Source organism: Cyclopterus lumpus, chromosome 3 (genome assembly GCF_009769545.1).
Source record: "Cyclopterus lumpus isolate fCycLum1 chromosome 3, fCycLum1.pri, whole genome shotgun sequence".
Lineage (NCBI taxonomy): Eukaryota > Metazoa > Chordata > Actinopteri > Perciformes > Cyclopteridae > Cyclopterus > Cyclopterus lumpus.
The window spans coordinates 14,605,890-14,623,554 of NC_046968.1; the positions used below are offsets into that span (position 1 = coordinate 14,605,890).

The 17,665-nt window shown below is 41.5% G+C and overlaps 1 protein-coding gene across 5 annotated transcripts in view; it reads right to left on the reverse strand.

Annotated features, from left to right (window-relative positions):
- zfhx3 (zinc finger homeobox 3) overlaps positions 1–17,665 on the reverse strand; it is a 132,839-nt gene that overhangs the window by 20,986 nt on the left and 94,188 nt on the right. For 4 of the 5 annotated variants that reach the window (XM_034529647.1, XM_034529648.1, XM_034529650.1 and 1 more), the window contains exon 6: positions 5,936–6,043. The exons of the other annotated variant lie outside the window; for it this stretch is intronic. In XM_034529647.1, coding sequence (XP_034385538.1) covers positions 5,936–6,043 — 108 coding nt within the window. The remainder of the gene's footprint in view (positions 1–5,935; positions 6,044–17,665) is intronic. 5 annotated transcript variants of the gene reach the window in all.

Here is a 17,665-nt window from a genome sequence, read left to right on the forward strand (position 1 = left end):
AGTGACCTTAATGTCTGTCAGGAGTCTGTCTGTTAGCTTGACCTCTTCTGCCTGGTCATTAGACACAGATCCCCCATCCACACCAAACCTCTTCTGACAGATACACAGGGTGGACTTTTGTTTGAAAGCACAAACGGCTGGGCAGGAGTGGAGAAAAAAACCTAAGAGCCAATTAGGTGATTATTAATTCATGCCCCTTTTCCGTAAACCAGAGGCTTTTGTGCTGTCAAGTCCCGTAAGTGAATTGGACTTTGGCACCTTGTCTCACCTCCCATAGCTGGACTGTATTATTCAAGCAGCAAAGGGGCTGTCAGCACACTGCACCGGTCTCTGGAGCAATCACAGCCTTGTTGTGCTTTTAAGGAAAAAAAGATGCTTGCTGGACAGAGTGACTGACACAGCACGGACTGAATTAGACAACAACAGGTCATCTGGCATTGAAATCTTCTCGGACTGTAATCACAGCTGCCATTAATCGACTTTGTCCTTTGGCGAGAGGTTATCCATATTCTAAAATGTGAGTTACAGTAAACAATATGTAAAGAAGTGAAGGATGGGAAAAAGCTTCCTGGTGTTTCGGAGGGGAATTCCCCTCCTACTGACTGACATGGGGTCCTCATCATCTCCAGAGCCTCTGCCCCCTCATTACCACAGTTCCTGTCTCGCAGAGGCAGCTTCAGACCTCCGGTTGTAAAAAACGTAACCTATCATCCAGTCCGTCCACGCCAGCGAGGCTGCATAACTTTACTGTCACTTTGTCCAGAACAGCTACAGCCTGCCAATCACTTTAAACTGAAGCCAGTCCCAAATTCCTCTGCATACAGTGAACCTAAAGACTCCTCATTGGTACACTTTCTAAAAAGTGTGTCCTCTGATCCCCAACTCCCTAAAACCTTTCACCTTCACATTGTAGAGGGCCCCTGACTAGCCTGTGCCCCACGTGATGTAGAAACTCTTTACCTCTAGTCCCCTGGCAAGTTGGGCATTAATATGGAGATACTCAGTGTTACAGGTCATTCTCTGTTATTCCTATGCTAACAATACCTTAATATTGCCTTTTTCTTTTCCCATTTTTATCAAACATTTTAATCTATAGTCTGTGTCAGAGCCCAGAGCATCAAAGAGCAGTGTTCCATTTCATCTTATATTTCTCAGGTAATTATTCTGCGCAGAAAGAAAAACAGGAAAACTGAAACCTTGAACTAAGAAGCCAATATTGATGCTACATATGAAATAATGTACTATTATTTATGAAATTCAAAAACAAAATACTAAACTGTGTATTATAAGGATGTTATGCAGCTTAACGACATGATTGCAAGAAAGACAAATTATTCTCGATGAAATTGAAAGGAGGTATTAATTAGCAGAAGCGTTATTAATGCGCGGAACAACAAGATGACATGGCGTTCACCTTAACAGGGCGCTCTGAGACACAGCACTGGTGCTTGCCTATTAGACTCCCCGTGGTAAAACTCATAAACACCGAACTTTCGGGAGTTGGCCCACAAACAAGGACAATTTATGGCCTATTATCTTCAAAGACAAAAATAATTACAATTTGAGAGATGACAAGCACTCGAAAGACGTGCTATGAATATGTAAACATTTTCACTGCTTTGTCTCCTTATTTCTCATACTACTTAGGGTTTAAAAGCAACAACAAATCACCACTGCACTGAATGTCTCACAGTTTAGAGTAACAATAACATAAACTTGAATAATTTGATTGAAACTAACCATAAACATCGATCACAGCTAATATAAAATCTACATATCTGCATTGTTATACGGAGAACAATCCATAACATTTTGTAGGTCTGTTTCTGAATGAGCAACAGCAGAAAACTAACAACACAAGGTACAATATGAGCAGACTGCAATGCCACAGAGCTGGGTCTAGGGGATGCTAATCACCATGGCCATTACACAGAATACATGCAGCCTCCACAGTGTGCTCCTCTTGCACTCAACACACCTGGACATGAACCGGTGTCACAGGCAGAGTGTTGGTCACTGAATAGAAGTGGAAACCTACAGTACTGTAGGAGCCTCATAAGATAATGCAAGCTAATCAGATACATATTTTTAAACACTTTTTATGATATGTCTTGTTTTGAAATGCCCTAATTTGTTACCATCTCTTTACACTGTCTCTATTATTATATCTTACAAGTCTACGGTACATGCTTCAAACGTCGGCATGGCAATCGCACAACACCTACTCTGTGTTCAGGCTGAAATTCATAAAGTTTTAAATATGTATAAATAGAGATTTCACATATGTTGATGTTATTCATCATGCTCAGCACATGTGTGGTATAAACAATGCTCTCCAGCATCATTAAGTAAGAAAATACCATAATATAGTCTATTTGTCCACAGGAAAAAACAGCAGTTAATCGACTGCTGCATGTCACCTTTATTTGGTGCTCCAGAAAATACTCAAAATTCTCCTACATACTTTAACAACAGTAACATTTGAGCCCGAGCTAACACGGACAAAGTCCAGCATGACAAGTGATGGGGAAAGGAGATTCACTGCATACATGTGCTGTGCGCACAACATATGTCCATGTTTGAATAAAGAAAGGCAGTAACATGGCTGAGATGATGGCATCTAAAAATGATTAACATTCTAATTCTAAATAAAAGGATTCCCAATTTATTTGGCCTTAATAAACCCCAGTCTTATTCTAACTAACTTCACTTGATCACTTGGGACGGAAAAATCCAGAACAAAAAGACAGAATAATTTACCTGTTAATAACTTTCAATACAACCTGTCTCATACATTCATGTTGAATGTGTCAAATCAAAGTGTCCAAGCCTGCAGATGTATTAACAATTTCCCTCCTTCCTCCTCTTCCTGCTCTCTCCACCTTCCCATCTCCCTCCACTCTCCAGCTTGCCTTTCTCCTGCTGCATCCCCATACATTCAGCTGCTGCATAAATGCACCACCTGCCTTAATGAAGGATCCTGTTCCTATGCAGAAGCTCTTCCCTTTTGCCAGACAGAGGAAAGAGCCTCATGGCTATCAACTCATACATATTTCATACCGAGCATTAACAATGACCCTTTGAATTACCGGTACTAATCATGCTGAATGATAAAATTGCAGATACGGCCAACATGAACATCTTTGTCCAAATACATTAAGATTTTAATATTCTACTTACTTTAACTGTTAATTTGTATTTCATTCTCTCACGATATATACTTATGATAATATACTGGATAATCACGAAAAGTTGTACCATAGTACTTTACGGTGTTGGGAGCATATGACATTTACATATGTCTGAATGCCTGTACATGTAAATGTATGTATCATCTTTGAGATAAATAACAAACAACAGAATAATGAAGGTATCTTTCAAGAGATGACATGCTGAATACATATGCATTTTACAAAGGTGTCTGATGTACCTCTAAATGATTTTAATGAATACTGAGGAGTTGTGGAACAAGAAAGAGAAAATAAGATTGACAGTGTCTTTAAAAAAGAGGAAGCCTTTTTTCTGTGTTCACTAATGCTAATGTCTGACAGTAACTGTCATTTGTAAAGGTACAATGTTGTGCTCCGTTCCAACAGCTACATGACAACGATGAGAAGAAAAACCTCAGTAGTTCTAATGATGGACCTTAGAAACAGCTCAGCCTTAGACAGTGGGAGACGGAGCACCTTTCAGATAAATAACAGGTTGGCCAGGACGCTCATACGCCGTATTCACTGTAACAAACACACCTTTTGTGTGTCCACTGTAGAAGAATCTTCAGACAATCACTTGCCCAAACAAGCGCTCCTTTGTTTACCGAATGCATTGTGAGTTCTTCCTTACCCCCCCCCCCCCCCCCCCCCCCCCAAAAGATGTTTTTCTGCACTTGCTTTGCCTGGGTATTGTAATCACCGATGACAAAAAGTTTGAAGTACAGAAAAGGGGCCCTTCCATTAAACTACAACACAGCCTTGAACCCACCACCCCAACCCACCCACCCACCTTTTTACTGACATCAAACAGAACCTCAGACCTGGTTCCCTAATGCACATGCTATTTTTAAGTAAGCGTTTCTAATAAGCTGCCAGGAAGCTGTACATTTTTCATATGCAAGCACATATTTCCTTTGTGAAAACACAGAAACACACTTATTTGGTGATTAGCGACTGACAGAGGGGAGGAAAGGTACTGAATATGCTTGTATCAAATTGCATGCCTTTCAAAAAGGGGGAATCCTAATGCGAGGAGTCGTCTTCCTGTGCACCACAGGTATGAGTGAATTATTAATCGGCCAGCTCATTTTAATGCTTTTTAAAGTGCTTTATTTTGATGTGCTAAAACATACTTTTAGCCATATTCAGTCAGGCATGCATATCATTATTTCTTCCATCAAAGAAGAGTGTCGCCCTTTCAAAGAGCACAAACAACTCAGCCTCATTTAAAATAGAAGTTTGAATATCAAAGACATTTTACAAAGGCTGGGCTTCAAACACTGTGATGAAGTTTTTTTCCCTACACTTTAAAAAAAACTTAGGTATGCAAAAGGTCTGAATTGTTTTCCAGCTTTTAACCTGACTAGTGTAAATCAAAACATCCTGCAGTAACACACAAAGTTAGACAAGTGAGAAGCATCTCTCCAGGCCTGTTACTGTTCAGTGTCATCATTATCAGAACTCTCTTCTATCGAATAAGAGATGTCTTATCTGCCAACACACAGGCGTGCAAAGTCAATGGTGCATACAAAAGGAAAATTAAACTATATTTAATTTTCACAGATGTTTCAGATACCTGTAATCAGTCTGTAAACATACACTTTATATATATAACTAGATGCAGTGATGCACATACAGTGTACGATATTTTAAATACAGATTCTTTCTTTAAACGTTCAGACCATGTTTCATTCATGGCGAGGAGAGAACGCCGGGCAGCACAGCTTGAAAGGTAGCCGTACAAATCCTGTGTTTAAAGAAGTGTCAACATCTTTCACACATCTGACAATCTATGGAAAAAATATCTGTACCACTGGCTGCACACAGAGCATCGGTATTATTAAATTGGCTATTCTTCTTTTAATAAATGTCAAAGAACTGCTCTAGCTTAAGTATTTATAGTTATAGTATCCCCAACAGTACAGTGCAACACTGCTATAAGAACTTTAACTGGTGGTGTACTTCTACATCATCAGTGCTGTCACCTTTCATTACAAAATGTCCTTCTGTTAAAATAATATAGGGCCTCCCAGACTGACCGTAATCATACCAAAACTCAAACATTACTCAAAATGTAAACCATGTGGTGTAGTGATTGTCATAATAGGTCCAACAAACAGATTCCAACTGGAAAAATAGCCTAATTTTGTTTGCTCAAAATGTTCTTTTGGGACCCTGTGACCAAAGATTGTTCAGGCCTAAAGCTCCTCTCCTCACCTTAAGCCCAACCCCCTGCTTAGGATTCACCACCTACACCTGTCAATAAAAATGTCGACAGATAACACCATCCTGATCTGATAACATTAAACACAGGTAAGTGTCGTCTGTGTGTGTAGTGTGTGTGTGTGTGTGTAGCAAAGGTGAGAAAAGGTCATTGCTATCACATGTGCATGGCTCAACTGGAATTATACATACAGGCCCCTCTCTTTACATCACCTATTGAGCAAAGACAAAACATGGGTCACATGTCACCTAAGCATATTATCTAACTGGTAGTTTTTCCTAACTGTATCTGATGGGGTTTAATGCCTTTAAACCTGCAACAGGAAAGTGGGAGTATTTTAGAGAGAGTGTTTAATGCTTAAAAAGCCTCTGAGTATTTTGTTAAAATAGGTTTACTTAAATCAGACAAGAGTGCGGTTGTTCAGCACCATTCAGGTGCAGGGCCACATGTTTCCTGTGAATAGTTTCCTAAATGTGTGTGGTGTAAATATGGGCCTTACCTGTCCCTTTGGTGAGCTCCTTCTCCCCCCCACTTTCTCTGTCTTTGGTTTGGTCCTCCTGGTTTGTGGTGGTCTCACTAGCAGCCTCCACATCCTCACTCAGCTCTCCTGAAGGGGGAGGGAGGATGGGATATGTAAATCACCACGCCATCAGAATTGGTGGAAGCACTTAAAGGGACGGCAGCGTTTTTTTCTATAGGAGCTTGCAACAATTACATATGCTGACACACAGTTGCAAGGCTAGCAGACAAAGAGGGCAGAATCTGCTTTCTGTCCTGTGCCGTCTGATCATCACTGTGAAATTTGTTTTGACAAGTATTATAAAAATCAGAGTTATATGATGGGGAAGATTATTGGCAAATATGTATTTATTATTAAAAAAATGTTTTAATATCATGTTCATATAACATTGCAATTATTATGTATGTATTGTATTGTATATTGTATTAAAAGTAAATATATGTCTCCATGTATTCAAGACCAGGCCAAAAATATGGTTTCCACTGTTTAATGTGCCTGCAGTGGGCAGATGGAGAAAAAAATAAATAAGCAGTATTCTTCAAAAGGAAGATATTATAGTAGACAAACCTTCAATTTTTTCCCTCACAAATAAACACAAAAATTCATTGCTCTCCTGCTGCAATCTGCTACTTTAGTTGCATATACAAGCCTCATTTGACTTATTCTATCTTGCTGTTGTAAAAAAAAGAAAAAAAGAAAGTCATAAATATTTAAAACTTTCAAAGCCACCATTCATTTTATTTTTATGCCAAGTCAAAGGCAGAAATCCCCTGTAACCACCTTAAAAGCCTCAGCTCGATATATCAGGTCATTTAGGAGCATTGAAGTCCAAACAATGGATATCCGATAACGCCATTTGTAAGTAACACACAGAGGAAAGATAGCAAAAATAGATAATAAAAAGGGCATCAATCTTGTTTATTTCCCTCCAGTGCCCCCTGAACATCCCCTTTGCCTGTTAAGTTTGTTTAAAAGTAGTGTGACTTGCATGCAATAGCATTGATTTGACAACAGTAAACTAGGCCGCAGTCAATAGGCCCTATCAGTTATTGCACACGTCAGTTAATTCTCAGCAAATGTACTTAAATGCTCTTTTGAAAATGCTTTCATGCTCAGGTCTCTACTCTATGAGCCATTGATATATTGACAATGCTACAACAGCTACTGAAATATCCTGTTCAAGTATTCCGCCCTGCAGTCATCACACATCCAATCTTACCACTCCACTTGACTACCCACAGCCAAACCCACTTTTATGACGTTACATTATCCACAACCGTCACTGTTTATCCCGTCAGTGAAACATTGCATACATTGTATATGGACTTTTGACATAGAGTTCTCAAACTATGTGTCATTATCACAGATACACTTTGAATGCTCACACATCTCTGAACCACAGCAAATGTTTTTTCTCCCGAACCCGACCCTGTCTTATTCATAGAATAATCAGAAACAATTTCCCCCAAATGGTGTAAATAGAGATGCCTTATGCAAGTAAGTAAAAGATGCATGGTAGATTTTTATTTTTTTAATTTGACATTTCATTCTCTGCTGTGTATGTACTTTTCTCTGTATGCCAAAAAGATCTACAACAAGGCTGCTATTTTTAAGGCACATATTAAACGGTCTTGCACACTAGGGCTAAATAAACATACAAAGGCATTATGCATGCATATGGGGTTATTCAGTTTAAAAAAGATGGAATTTGTATTAGTGGCAGGACAGGAGCAAAATCTTCCATTTCCTGCTTGCTGATAGAAATGCTGTAGGACACAGCTTTCTGAGCCGAGTGATTGGTGCATGTATTGTGTTGTTACACATTAATGCTAAAAGCCGATCCTGTGATCCAATGATCCTGTGTTTAAACAAAAATATTTAAAAGGGATGACTGACTCCTTGTAAAAAAGCATATTTAGGTATTCTCTGGATCCCACACACATGAATACATTGTATTCTTTTATTTTCAACCATGTTTCTATTATGTTTCCAAGGCAACCCATGACTTCCATGCGGTGCAGCCCATCCCATGCTGGTGAGGCGGATCTCAAACATTCCAAGAAAACCAGAGACCTCCTACTGAGTCCCAAAATCCCATCTAACTCCTGCCCGCATACATATCCACAACTGTGAGAATTAGAATACTGTACAGCTTCATAGGTGCTCAGATTACACAATAATCCCTAGGTAAATTTGTTCACCTTTAAAAGTGGGGCAAGGTGTCATTTCTTAGCTATGTGACACTAATTCCCCACCTACACATTAATACACATGTTGTGCTCAAACATTACTGTGACAGACAGCCAATATTCTCATTCTGTTTATCTTCCCCAACTTCCTGCTCACATGTGCACTGATATTTCTTCCTGTTTTCAAGACTTCTTTATTTGGATGTTTAATCAACGTATATGACACTTTTAACACACACAACACAGAGCATCGTCCATAATTTATGCAGAAATGCAGACATTTAATTCCAGGAGCAGCGTTGCATCTTTAAGTGGCAAATGGCTTTGCCTATTCCTCATCTCATCTCCAACGGTATTACAGAATGATTAAAGCCAGGCCGACCATAATTAATGAAAGGTCATGAGTGGCCTAAGAGTAGGATGCAAATGAAAGAGACACTAAAACTGTAGCCAAAGATTAACTCTGAAAATAGATGAGGAGAAACACTCAAAGCTATGGCAGCAGGCCATTTCTAACCCAAATCTGAGAGATGTTAAGGACAATAGCCCGAAGGTTGTCTTCTAATTAATTGTCTTCATTAACCATCCTAATACAATGATATGAAACAGTTCCATTAATCTAATCATGCAAGCTGAATAAGCCCATTGCCGACACAGAGATTACATTCATCTGTTCTGAGCATATAAATATCAGCTTGGCTCTGCCATTCACTCAGTGGGGACAGTCCATGGGCTCTCTGTTCCAGCATCTTACACACAGACACGCGCAGACGGACGTACGCACACACTCACGCACGCACGCGCACGCACGCGCACGCACACACGCACACACGCACACAGACACTTAGCAGCCTTTCCCTCTTGTGTTTTGCCAGTGAGTGCAGATGCTTAATCCGGCCCATAGGTGTCACTCTATACAAGCTGGGAGAGAGCAACTTGCTCACACACATTAATGAGGTGCAGGGGGGAGGGGGGGGGAGGGAAGGGGCCGAGCAGCAACAGACAGAAACACACGGAAAGGGAAAAGGGAAGAAATGTGTGGTGGAGATGACAAAAGCAGATGCTATGCAAGAGGCGTCCGGTGAAGATGAGACACTGAAGACGGCAAGATTACCTTCAGATGCGAGAGAGCAGCCGTCCTTTCCCCTGAAGAGCAGTGATTACACTAATGCTAATCAGACTGACAAGCACAAACGGCCTAATAAATAATTGATAGTAACCACTGCACTTTCCAGTATTCCTTCCCAGACTGTAGAGAAGAGCAGAAGCAAGTAATAATAGTCACTGTAGATATCTTTCACTAGGTCAGGCTCCTCCTCCATCCTCGGCCTCAGCAGAATACACTGCTATGATGATAACTGCCTTTTTTAAAGTACAGAATTCTAGTCCTACCTGAGAATGGCTCCAGTCGTCCTCAAACAGCAGTGACAGTCTGCTCTTTTTTGTTTGCATATATACAGTATCTCATTCAACAATACTGTCTTGTCTGTCTCTCTTGTCTTTCATAAGTCCTGGAGAAGCAGCGCAGGGGTTGAGCGGAGCTTCTCCTTTTCCCCGGGTCTTGAGTAGGGTTGAGACCTGCTTCTCTCTCGGCTCTTGAGTGGAGCTGTGTGTCTAAGCTCTCATTACTCTCATTATGAGTATTGAGGCTGTTGTTATCATTTTAACCAGGTTTCACAGGGCCACACTGCAAATCAGAGAGGTGTGCTTCCTCCCGCTTTATCCAGGGCCGGACAGCTTCCTTTTCTTTAACGCTGCACTGTCGGATAAAAAGCAATCTTATTTCACACTTCACAGACTCTATCTTTCTCCCCTACTTTTTAAAAAAATCCCCCTCTTGCTCCCCCCATCATCCCTTGCACCCCTTACTTATATCAAAGTTGGCCTGACTCTGGACTCGAGGGTGCAAAATGAAAGTGACAGGAGGGTACCATGGGACAATGAGACACGGGACCCATGCTGAGGGCTTTCATGCATTGTACGCTCCTCATATCAGCACCTCTGCGCCCCACAACACACAGGAAAACACTGTGACCCCTAAGAAACCCCCTCTGCCACACACACACACACACACACACACACACACACACACGTGCGTGCACACCCACACACACTGACTCACTCAAAGAAGGTACCGCCTTATGCCCTCATAAGCTACCTCTCATAAAACCACAACAGAGCAAAACACAAGCACAATCTAGCCAGAGACAAGAAGGGCTTTTGCTTATGAACACCCAATAAATCACTACATGGTACTATCAGTAACCATACAGGCCACTGCGCCATAAAGCATAACGCTGAGTTAAAATGTGGACACATGTTATGTTGGCAAAAAAAGAAGAAGCTTTCTAAGTAACATACTGATTTGTTTGTTCATCAATCTAATGTATTCCAGATGTATTCATTTATATGAACTAAAACGTAGAGATCAATTCAGCAAAAAGTAATATTTAAAATGAATGAAAGTGTAGTAAAATACACATTATTGTATATGAGAATCAATGTAGGAAAATGTCAGAAAACACATACAAACACAAGACCTGCCACACACACACTCACTCACTCACTCACTCACTCACTAACTCACTCACTCACTCACACTCACACACACCAAATGAAAGTGTATCTGCCGCTATAATACTTTCTCACTCGTGCTCTCGCTCCCTCTCTCCCACACACTTTCACATTTTGAAAGGAAATAAGAGTAGGCTACCTCAGCGCTGCTGGTCGGAGTAACGTGTTAGATTCCTGACCTGTCTATGGGGGGACTCGCTGGCCTCTCCCTGCTGGCCCTGCTGTGACCTCAGGATCTAAATGTGAATGAATACTTTGTGTCTCCATGGGGCTGAGGGCAGGAGGGGGAGAGGAGGAGGGTAGCATAGGAGGAGGTGCAGGAGATGGAGGAGGGGTACGAGGTTAGGGCAGCTAATAACTAAAAAAACTTTAAACGCCAAGTTAATCACAAACAGCAGTGATAGCTCACAGTGCCTTAGAACAATATGAAGGCTTCCCCTCCTCCTCCTCCGCTCTCCAGGTGGTGCCTGCTCATCAAACCAGCCCCATAGGTCTTCCAAACAACACTTAATTTGATCCCCCTTGCCTTTCAAAGTCACTGACCACTTTAAAGGATGCTCACCGCATTCAGGTCACAAAGAGTCACACATAGCAGCCATGTATTCTTTAACAGAAAGAAAATACATTAATGTGGCTGCCTTTTTTTGCTCTTGATACTCAATAAGTTAGAAACTGTTATTAAGCACCATGTGATGTATTAAATACGTTCCCTAACGTGTAATCTCATGGGAAATAATACTAATTAGAAATACTTCTCGTCATAATGGCATGTTTAGATACATTGCAAATAAAGTGGATAAAGTGAGTGCCGCTCTAGTTCTTTTCTCTTTGTGTTTTACTTGAGTGATGAAGGAGAGGAGGATCTAGGTTAATGTGGCTACACAGGGAGTGAGCATTCAGGGACTGCTCACTCTTCTGTCCCAGCAGACACACACACACACACACTACACCATGACTTCCTTGAATGTCCAAGATGATGACCGCTCGATTGTACATATTATGTCCACAATGGAAGATGCAGGCTGTACTTTTCCCTGCTAGGATGGTGGGCTAAAAGCCTGGATATAGGGCACAAATATCACTGGGCAATATTCTCCCATCTACTCTGCCTGAGGGACATTGTCCTGCACAAAGAGTCACACTGCCACTCTGCCTCTCTGCCCCCCCCCCACCCCCCCACCCCATGCATCTATGCTTATTGTCTTCCACTGTGGCCTCCTCTTAAATCAACCTCCTTTTATTAATGCATCTTTTTCTTTTTCCTCAAGCTCACACTACAATGCCTTCACCTATTTGCAGCTATATTCAAAGGGACAAAACAGAATTGGGGTTGGTTGACGGGAGTGTGGGGGTGGCTGAAGGGGTGTCTGAAAAGAGAGGGGGAAAAAAACATCACCGCTGTCATGAAGGGCAATCACATCAACTCTGAAAATATTCACCAGTGGGTTGGAAAATGCGATGGTACAGTTATGACAGGCGAACTCCCCCCACTCTAGACCACAGGCCCCCCGCCCCTCTCTCCATCAGGGCGGAAGCATGGTGGACACTCTGAATATGTATAACCCGGAAAATGTATTGATTTTTCATTTGGCAAAAAAGGGACACAGAAATCCCATAACCTGAAACTGTCACAGCTCTTTTGTTCATAGCTCATCTCTCCTGATGTTTGGCTTTTGCCACAAACTCTCTTTAATTACCAGGTACAGCGAGCTTCAGAGCCCATCTCCACAGAGACGCAGCCACATACAGCCTGCTGGGCTTAACAAGACAGCACACATCTATTATATATGACATACACCCAGCAGCTTTTGTTTCATATCTGACTAATAAGCACACTGAATATGACTATACCCACAGTTTGTTTTCTTATTATACGCACAATATAGAGCAACAATCTTTCTTGAAGAAACCCTTGGAAATTAAAATTAAAGCACGCCACATCAAAAACAGCAGGTTCATTTTAAATACTAATGCTGGATAGGCCAAGGATTTATTTGATGTGCTTTTCTGAAATGGTTCTGCCTGAAGTTCTATTATCGATCTCGGTTTTCCCAGGTACGGGCAGGTGCTTGTATGTTTGTTTGAGTGTGCACACTTGTGTATGTGTGTGTCCATTAACAGGTACTTATCTGTTTATATCTCCTTTTAGGCACTGCAGACCAGTACAGTGGACCGTCTGAAAAAGATCTCTGCCTGTCGATTTATTGAATGCAGCATTTGCATACCTTTGTAGTGCATCCTTCTGCCTGTGGACTGTTCTGTGGAGGTATTAGCTCAGAAATCAATGTTGCCATGGTTGGATGTATGTAGCGCCTACCTTGGCGCGTGTTAGGAGTCCGGCTCACAGCTCCCAAAAGGGTCCTATTTACATAAGTCCTGCCAGCAGAAGCTTTCCTGCCAGTCCTTCAATCTTTGTAAACTTAAAGTACACAAACACATTTCTTAGCATGCCCCGCCAGAGTGGGCTGGTTTGCCGTTCTCCTCGATGGTCATCCTGCCTCCCTGTCTCCATCCACAGCCCAGGGCTTAACCAGATGTTTGTTTATGAAAGCGTACACCCAGATAAAACAGAATCCGACAAGGTTATGAATACCGATTTTTGCTAATCAATTTGATTCAAAATATAGGGTATTATTGATGTGTGTTTAAAGGCCTGCTAAGTTTGAGATTTTTCATGATAGTTGAGATGGATGGTGTGTTATCTTATTTATCTAGTACGCTTATTTTTACAGATTTACGTGGAGACAGTTTGTGTTAACCCTAACATATATATATATATATATATATATATTTTCTGGTAGAAACAGCAGTGGATACACTGGGAAACTTTTCTTCTAACAACCACCCCTGGCTGGTTGCTCATAGCTAATTGCTAAAGAAATCCAATGATTACATTGCACAGGCACTTTAAAACATCCATGAGAGTGCTACCACTTATAAAAAACTAAAAAAAACTCTTGCTACCTCTATCCATTCAGTTTCTAATACAAATCAAACATGTGGCGCTTTCTTTCACCATTTGTCTTTCTTTCTGTTCCTCTTTGCATAGCCCATCCATTACTTTCACATGAAATATGAAAAGGCAATATCCTCTCTGTGTTTGTACTGAAGCGTAATGCGATTGTGTTGTCATTTATAGGAAATAATCGCAAACCTCTCTTTCATTTTCCAGTTCAAACAACCATGAAAAATTAGCCTTCAATGTCAGGGAGGACAACAAAGGGATGCACACAGACTATTGCTTCACCACCACGCTTGACATTTCTCTCTAATAGGAAAACGGGTGGTTGTTTCTATCTTTCTTTTTCAATCTTTGCGTTTTCTAACCTCGTTTTTTTCCCTAATTAAAAAGTTCTGCACTCAGATCTTTGTAAATCCTTTGTGCGTCTTTATTCAGTCGGAGGGTCTAGAAGTGAGGAAGGGTCGGAGGGTCCCATGCACATTGCACCCTGCTCATTAGCACCCTTACCCCTTTCTGCTAATGGCTACTGTTGGAGGGAGATGTCGCCAGACAAGCACTACGGGGCCGAGGTCGCCGTGACTACTGTCCAGCAGCCTGATAGATAAATAATTCAAGACCTATCAGACTCCCTGGCAGCAGAGCAGTCCCAAAAACACACACTTAGGACACGGCTTGTAAAGGCTTTCCTAACTGATCAGCATTTAGTCCTTACAAATGATGTACAGCCAGATGTCTGGACAAGACCCCACACAATTAACCTTAGCAGAGGATCTTTTAAATTCAGAGAAATCTTTATTTTTTGTGTGAGCAGCAAAGTAATGGTAATTGCTTTCTGTATTACTGCCATTAGAGGCTTAATAGGCAGGTTGTTTTCCACTGTAATTATGTACAAAATAATCAACCAACTTTGCGGTGCAATTATTGGAGATGTGTTTAACCAACTTAATGTTTTGCTTGCGAGAATAGGTATGGAGAAATCAAACACAAACAGATTATCAATACTGCAAAATACTTATTATTTTAGTTTGTGAGCAGGAATAGTAGACTAGATCAAGACTAGATCACCTTTATTGCTAGTTGATACACCTTTGATGTCTTCATATGTTATCATCAAGTCAGATATGTCAATATTTATATCTCAATCCAAACTGAAATGAAAACATTTTTTTCAGCACCTTTCTCTGGGTTAGAAGACATCAATGTCCTACTCTTTTTCCTTTGACTCTTTGCAGTGAAGAGATGTCTATTCTAATGACTCTTACGGTTTTCCTAGCATAATAATAAAAAAATTATTCTTATTTGCATACTTTTAAAACTGGATTTCAGCTGGCAGTATGGCTTGTGATGCATATAATGAAATTTCCTTTCAAAAGGCTAATGAAAAAGACTCATCTCATGCAATTAGCCGCTCCTTTATTCACTTCTTGTAATATATTAATTTATTATCACATAATTCCGGCAGCATCATTTATTTATTTATTTGATCATACACACACCTTACAGCCTTAATTACAAAATAGACTTGGAGCCAGATGATGGGATGCAATGGACCAACTCAACCATCATTTAAACTGGTTATCCCTCTAATCTCAGTGGTATACCCAGCCTGTATTAATCTGAACCTAATCAGTATGCCAAATTGCTTTAGGCTTTCAATTTTACCTGAGATTAAAAAATGCTTGACAGAGCACCCTGCATGACAGCTCCTTTTATTGCTGTAAAGGTTATTCAAATGACCGGTTCAGTTGCGCCTACCCTCTCATGGTGGGTACAATTGTACCTCTTTCTTATCACGGTTAGATTATTAGAAGATAGAGCTATCCAAACAACAATACAATTTAAAGGCACGTGCGTGTGCAGTACACAAACTTGTCTTTGCCTGATTCCTCATGAACATGTCATAATACTGTGAAAGTGGGCTGAAAGCTCCTAGAGGGGTGGAACCGTGCTGCCCGCTGTGCTGCTCTCCAGAGAAAGAGACTTGGAGTGATTACAGTCAAACACTGCTTCTCAGTTATCTTTGGCTCAGCCACAAGAGAGAGAGAGGGGAAGAGACAGACAAGGGAACAAAATGGAACTGATGATGTGGCTGAAATGACCAAAATGACTAGTATGTTTGATGCTGCTCTTGTAACATTTACCCCATGTTTAAAAAAATAAATAAGAAAAATGAAAACCCACGGCACCCCAGTAGCAATCACTGAGGCCAAGAGATCATAGGATGAACACTGACGTCTGATGTCAACGTGCAGCAAGACAGCAGTTTACAACAAAGTACATTCTTCCCAAACACTGTCAAGAACAGCTCTGTAGGGGAAGAGATATTATTAGAGACATTTCAAATGCCCTTGGATTCTGAAGTGGAGGCCAATTTAATGGCTTTGCAGCATCCATTTTGTGCCAAGTGAACAGGTATAAGCAGGAGGGGGAGGGGAGATTTGATGGAAGCCGCGAGGCAGAGGGGAGAGAGAGCACTGGCAGGTACGTGTGGTACCTGATCGGCTTATCAGCAGATTCCACTTAATGCAATTTTTTATTTTTGCATATTTGTGTAACATTACGATGACACAACATCACATCATTTAAGGTTACTTTTACTTTTACAGGAAACGCTTATGCTAATGTAGGATCCCATCTGAAGCAATTGCAAAATGTTTTTTCTACCCGCCTCCTCCTCAGTGCAGTGCTGACTGTGCATGTATGCATGGGAATGAGCAGGTTGGTCAGAGTTGTGGAGTGGTAGCCTCGCTGAGGCATGGTCAGGGATGAACAACCCCTATAGAGACCACGTCTGCTGCTAAATTGGTGCCGTGATACACCGCATCTCGCATTTCTATTGTATGCATGGCTGTGGTTGTTAGGGTTTCTGTTGTTTTTAGAATAGTGTTGTTATTGTCCTTGCTGCAGAAGACTCTTCTCACTCATTAGCCAGAGGTTGGCCAGTTAGGGGTGAGAGCCCGGTAAGGTACAACATTAATTATTCATCTCAGTGGTTGATGCTTGGGTGCTGCAATGGGGGCGAAAGCAGCGACTCTAACTAGCAGAGGTCTGTCCCTGGAGGACTTCTGGAATAAATAAATTGAACAAAATAAAGTTATGCCATGGGTGTCAGTTACCAGGAGAACGCAAACGCTAATCACCAAACTAATCATTAAAACAAGTTGCCCACAAATAATATGTCTCTCTGTGGATTCTTGGTCCCTCCCCTGTGTACTGATCCAACATCCTAAAGCTCCATCATGTCCTCAGTAGATCCTCCTTCTTGCTCATGAATGGGCCCAGATACAACCCCCTCCGCTCCATTCAGCTATGACTTTGGTTGGCTCCATGCAGCCAGGACCAGTGGCCTCCTGAGAAGGCTGTGATAAGAATTCATTTCTTCCTATTATGTGCTCTTGTCCACTGCCTCAGTTCATCAGTTCAGTGCAACCAAGTCAATGAAAGGGAATGTAATGAAGCAATCAGATGCAGCGTGGTTCTCTGGGCCCAGCACTCCATTTTACACTCCCAGACCCTAGCTCCCAGTGCAGGGTGTGTGTTGGTGTGTGTGTGTGTGTGTGTGTGTGTGTGTGTGTGTGTGTGTGTGTGTGTGTGTGTGTGTGTGTGTGTGAGTGTGTGGTGGTGGTGGTGGTGGGGAGGGGGAGGGGGGGCGAGGGTGAGAATGGACACAGTCTGCACAGAGGCATTAATTCAAGACCTTGTCTTTCATAGACTGGTGGATAAGCTGCTCTCACATGTGCTTCACACCAGGTCTGCTGTCTCCCGTGGATTCAGAGAATCATCCTTTTTTAGAGAGCCCTGTTAGTTTAACCAGGCTTCAACATTGCCACTTAACCAGCCAGACAGGTTTCTGCTGGACTCTATGCTCAGGTTACCAGTTAAGGTAGTTTGATGGAGCTCTCTTTCTTCATCTCCCTCTGTCTGCATCTAACCTTTGCTCTCAATTGTCTCCACTGCCATCCCATCTCTCTCATGCCTCTACCC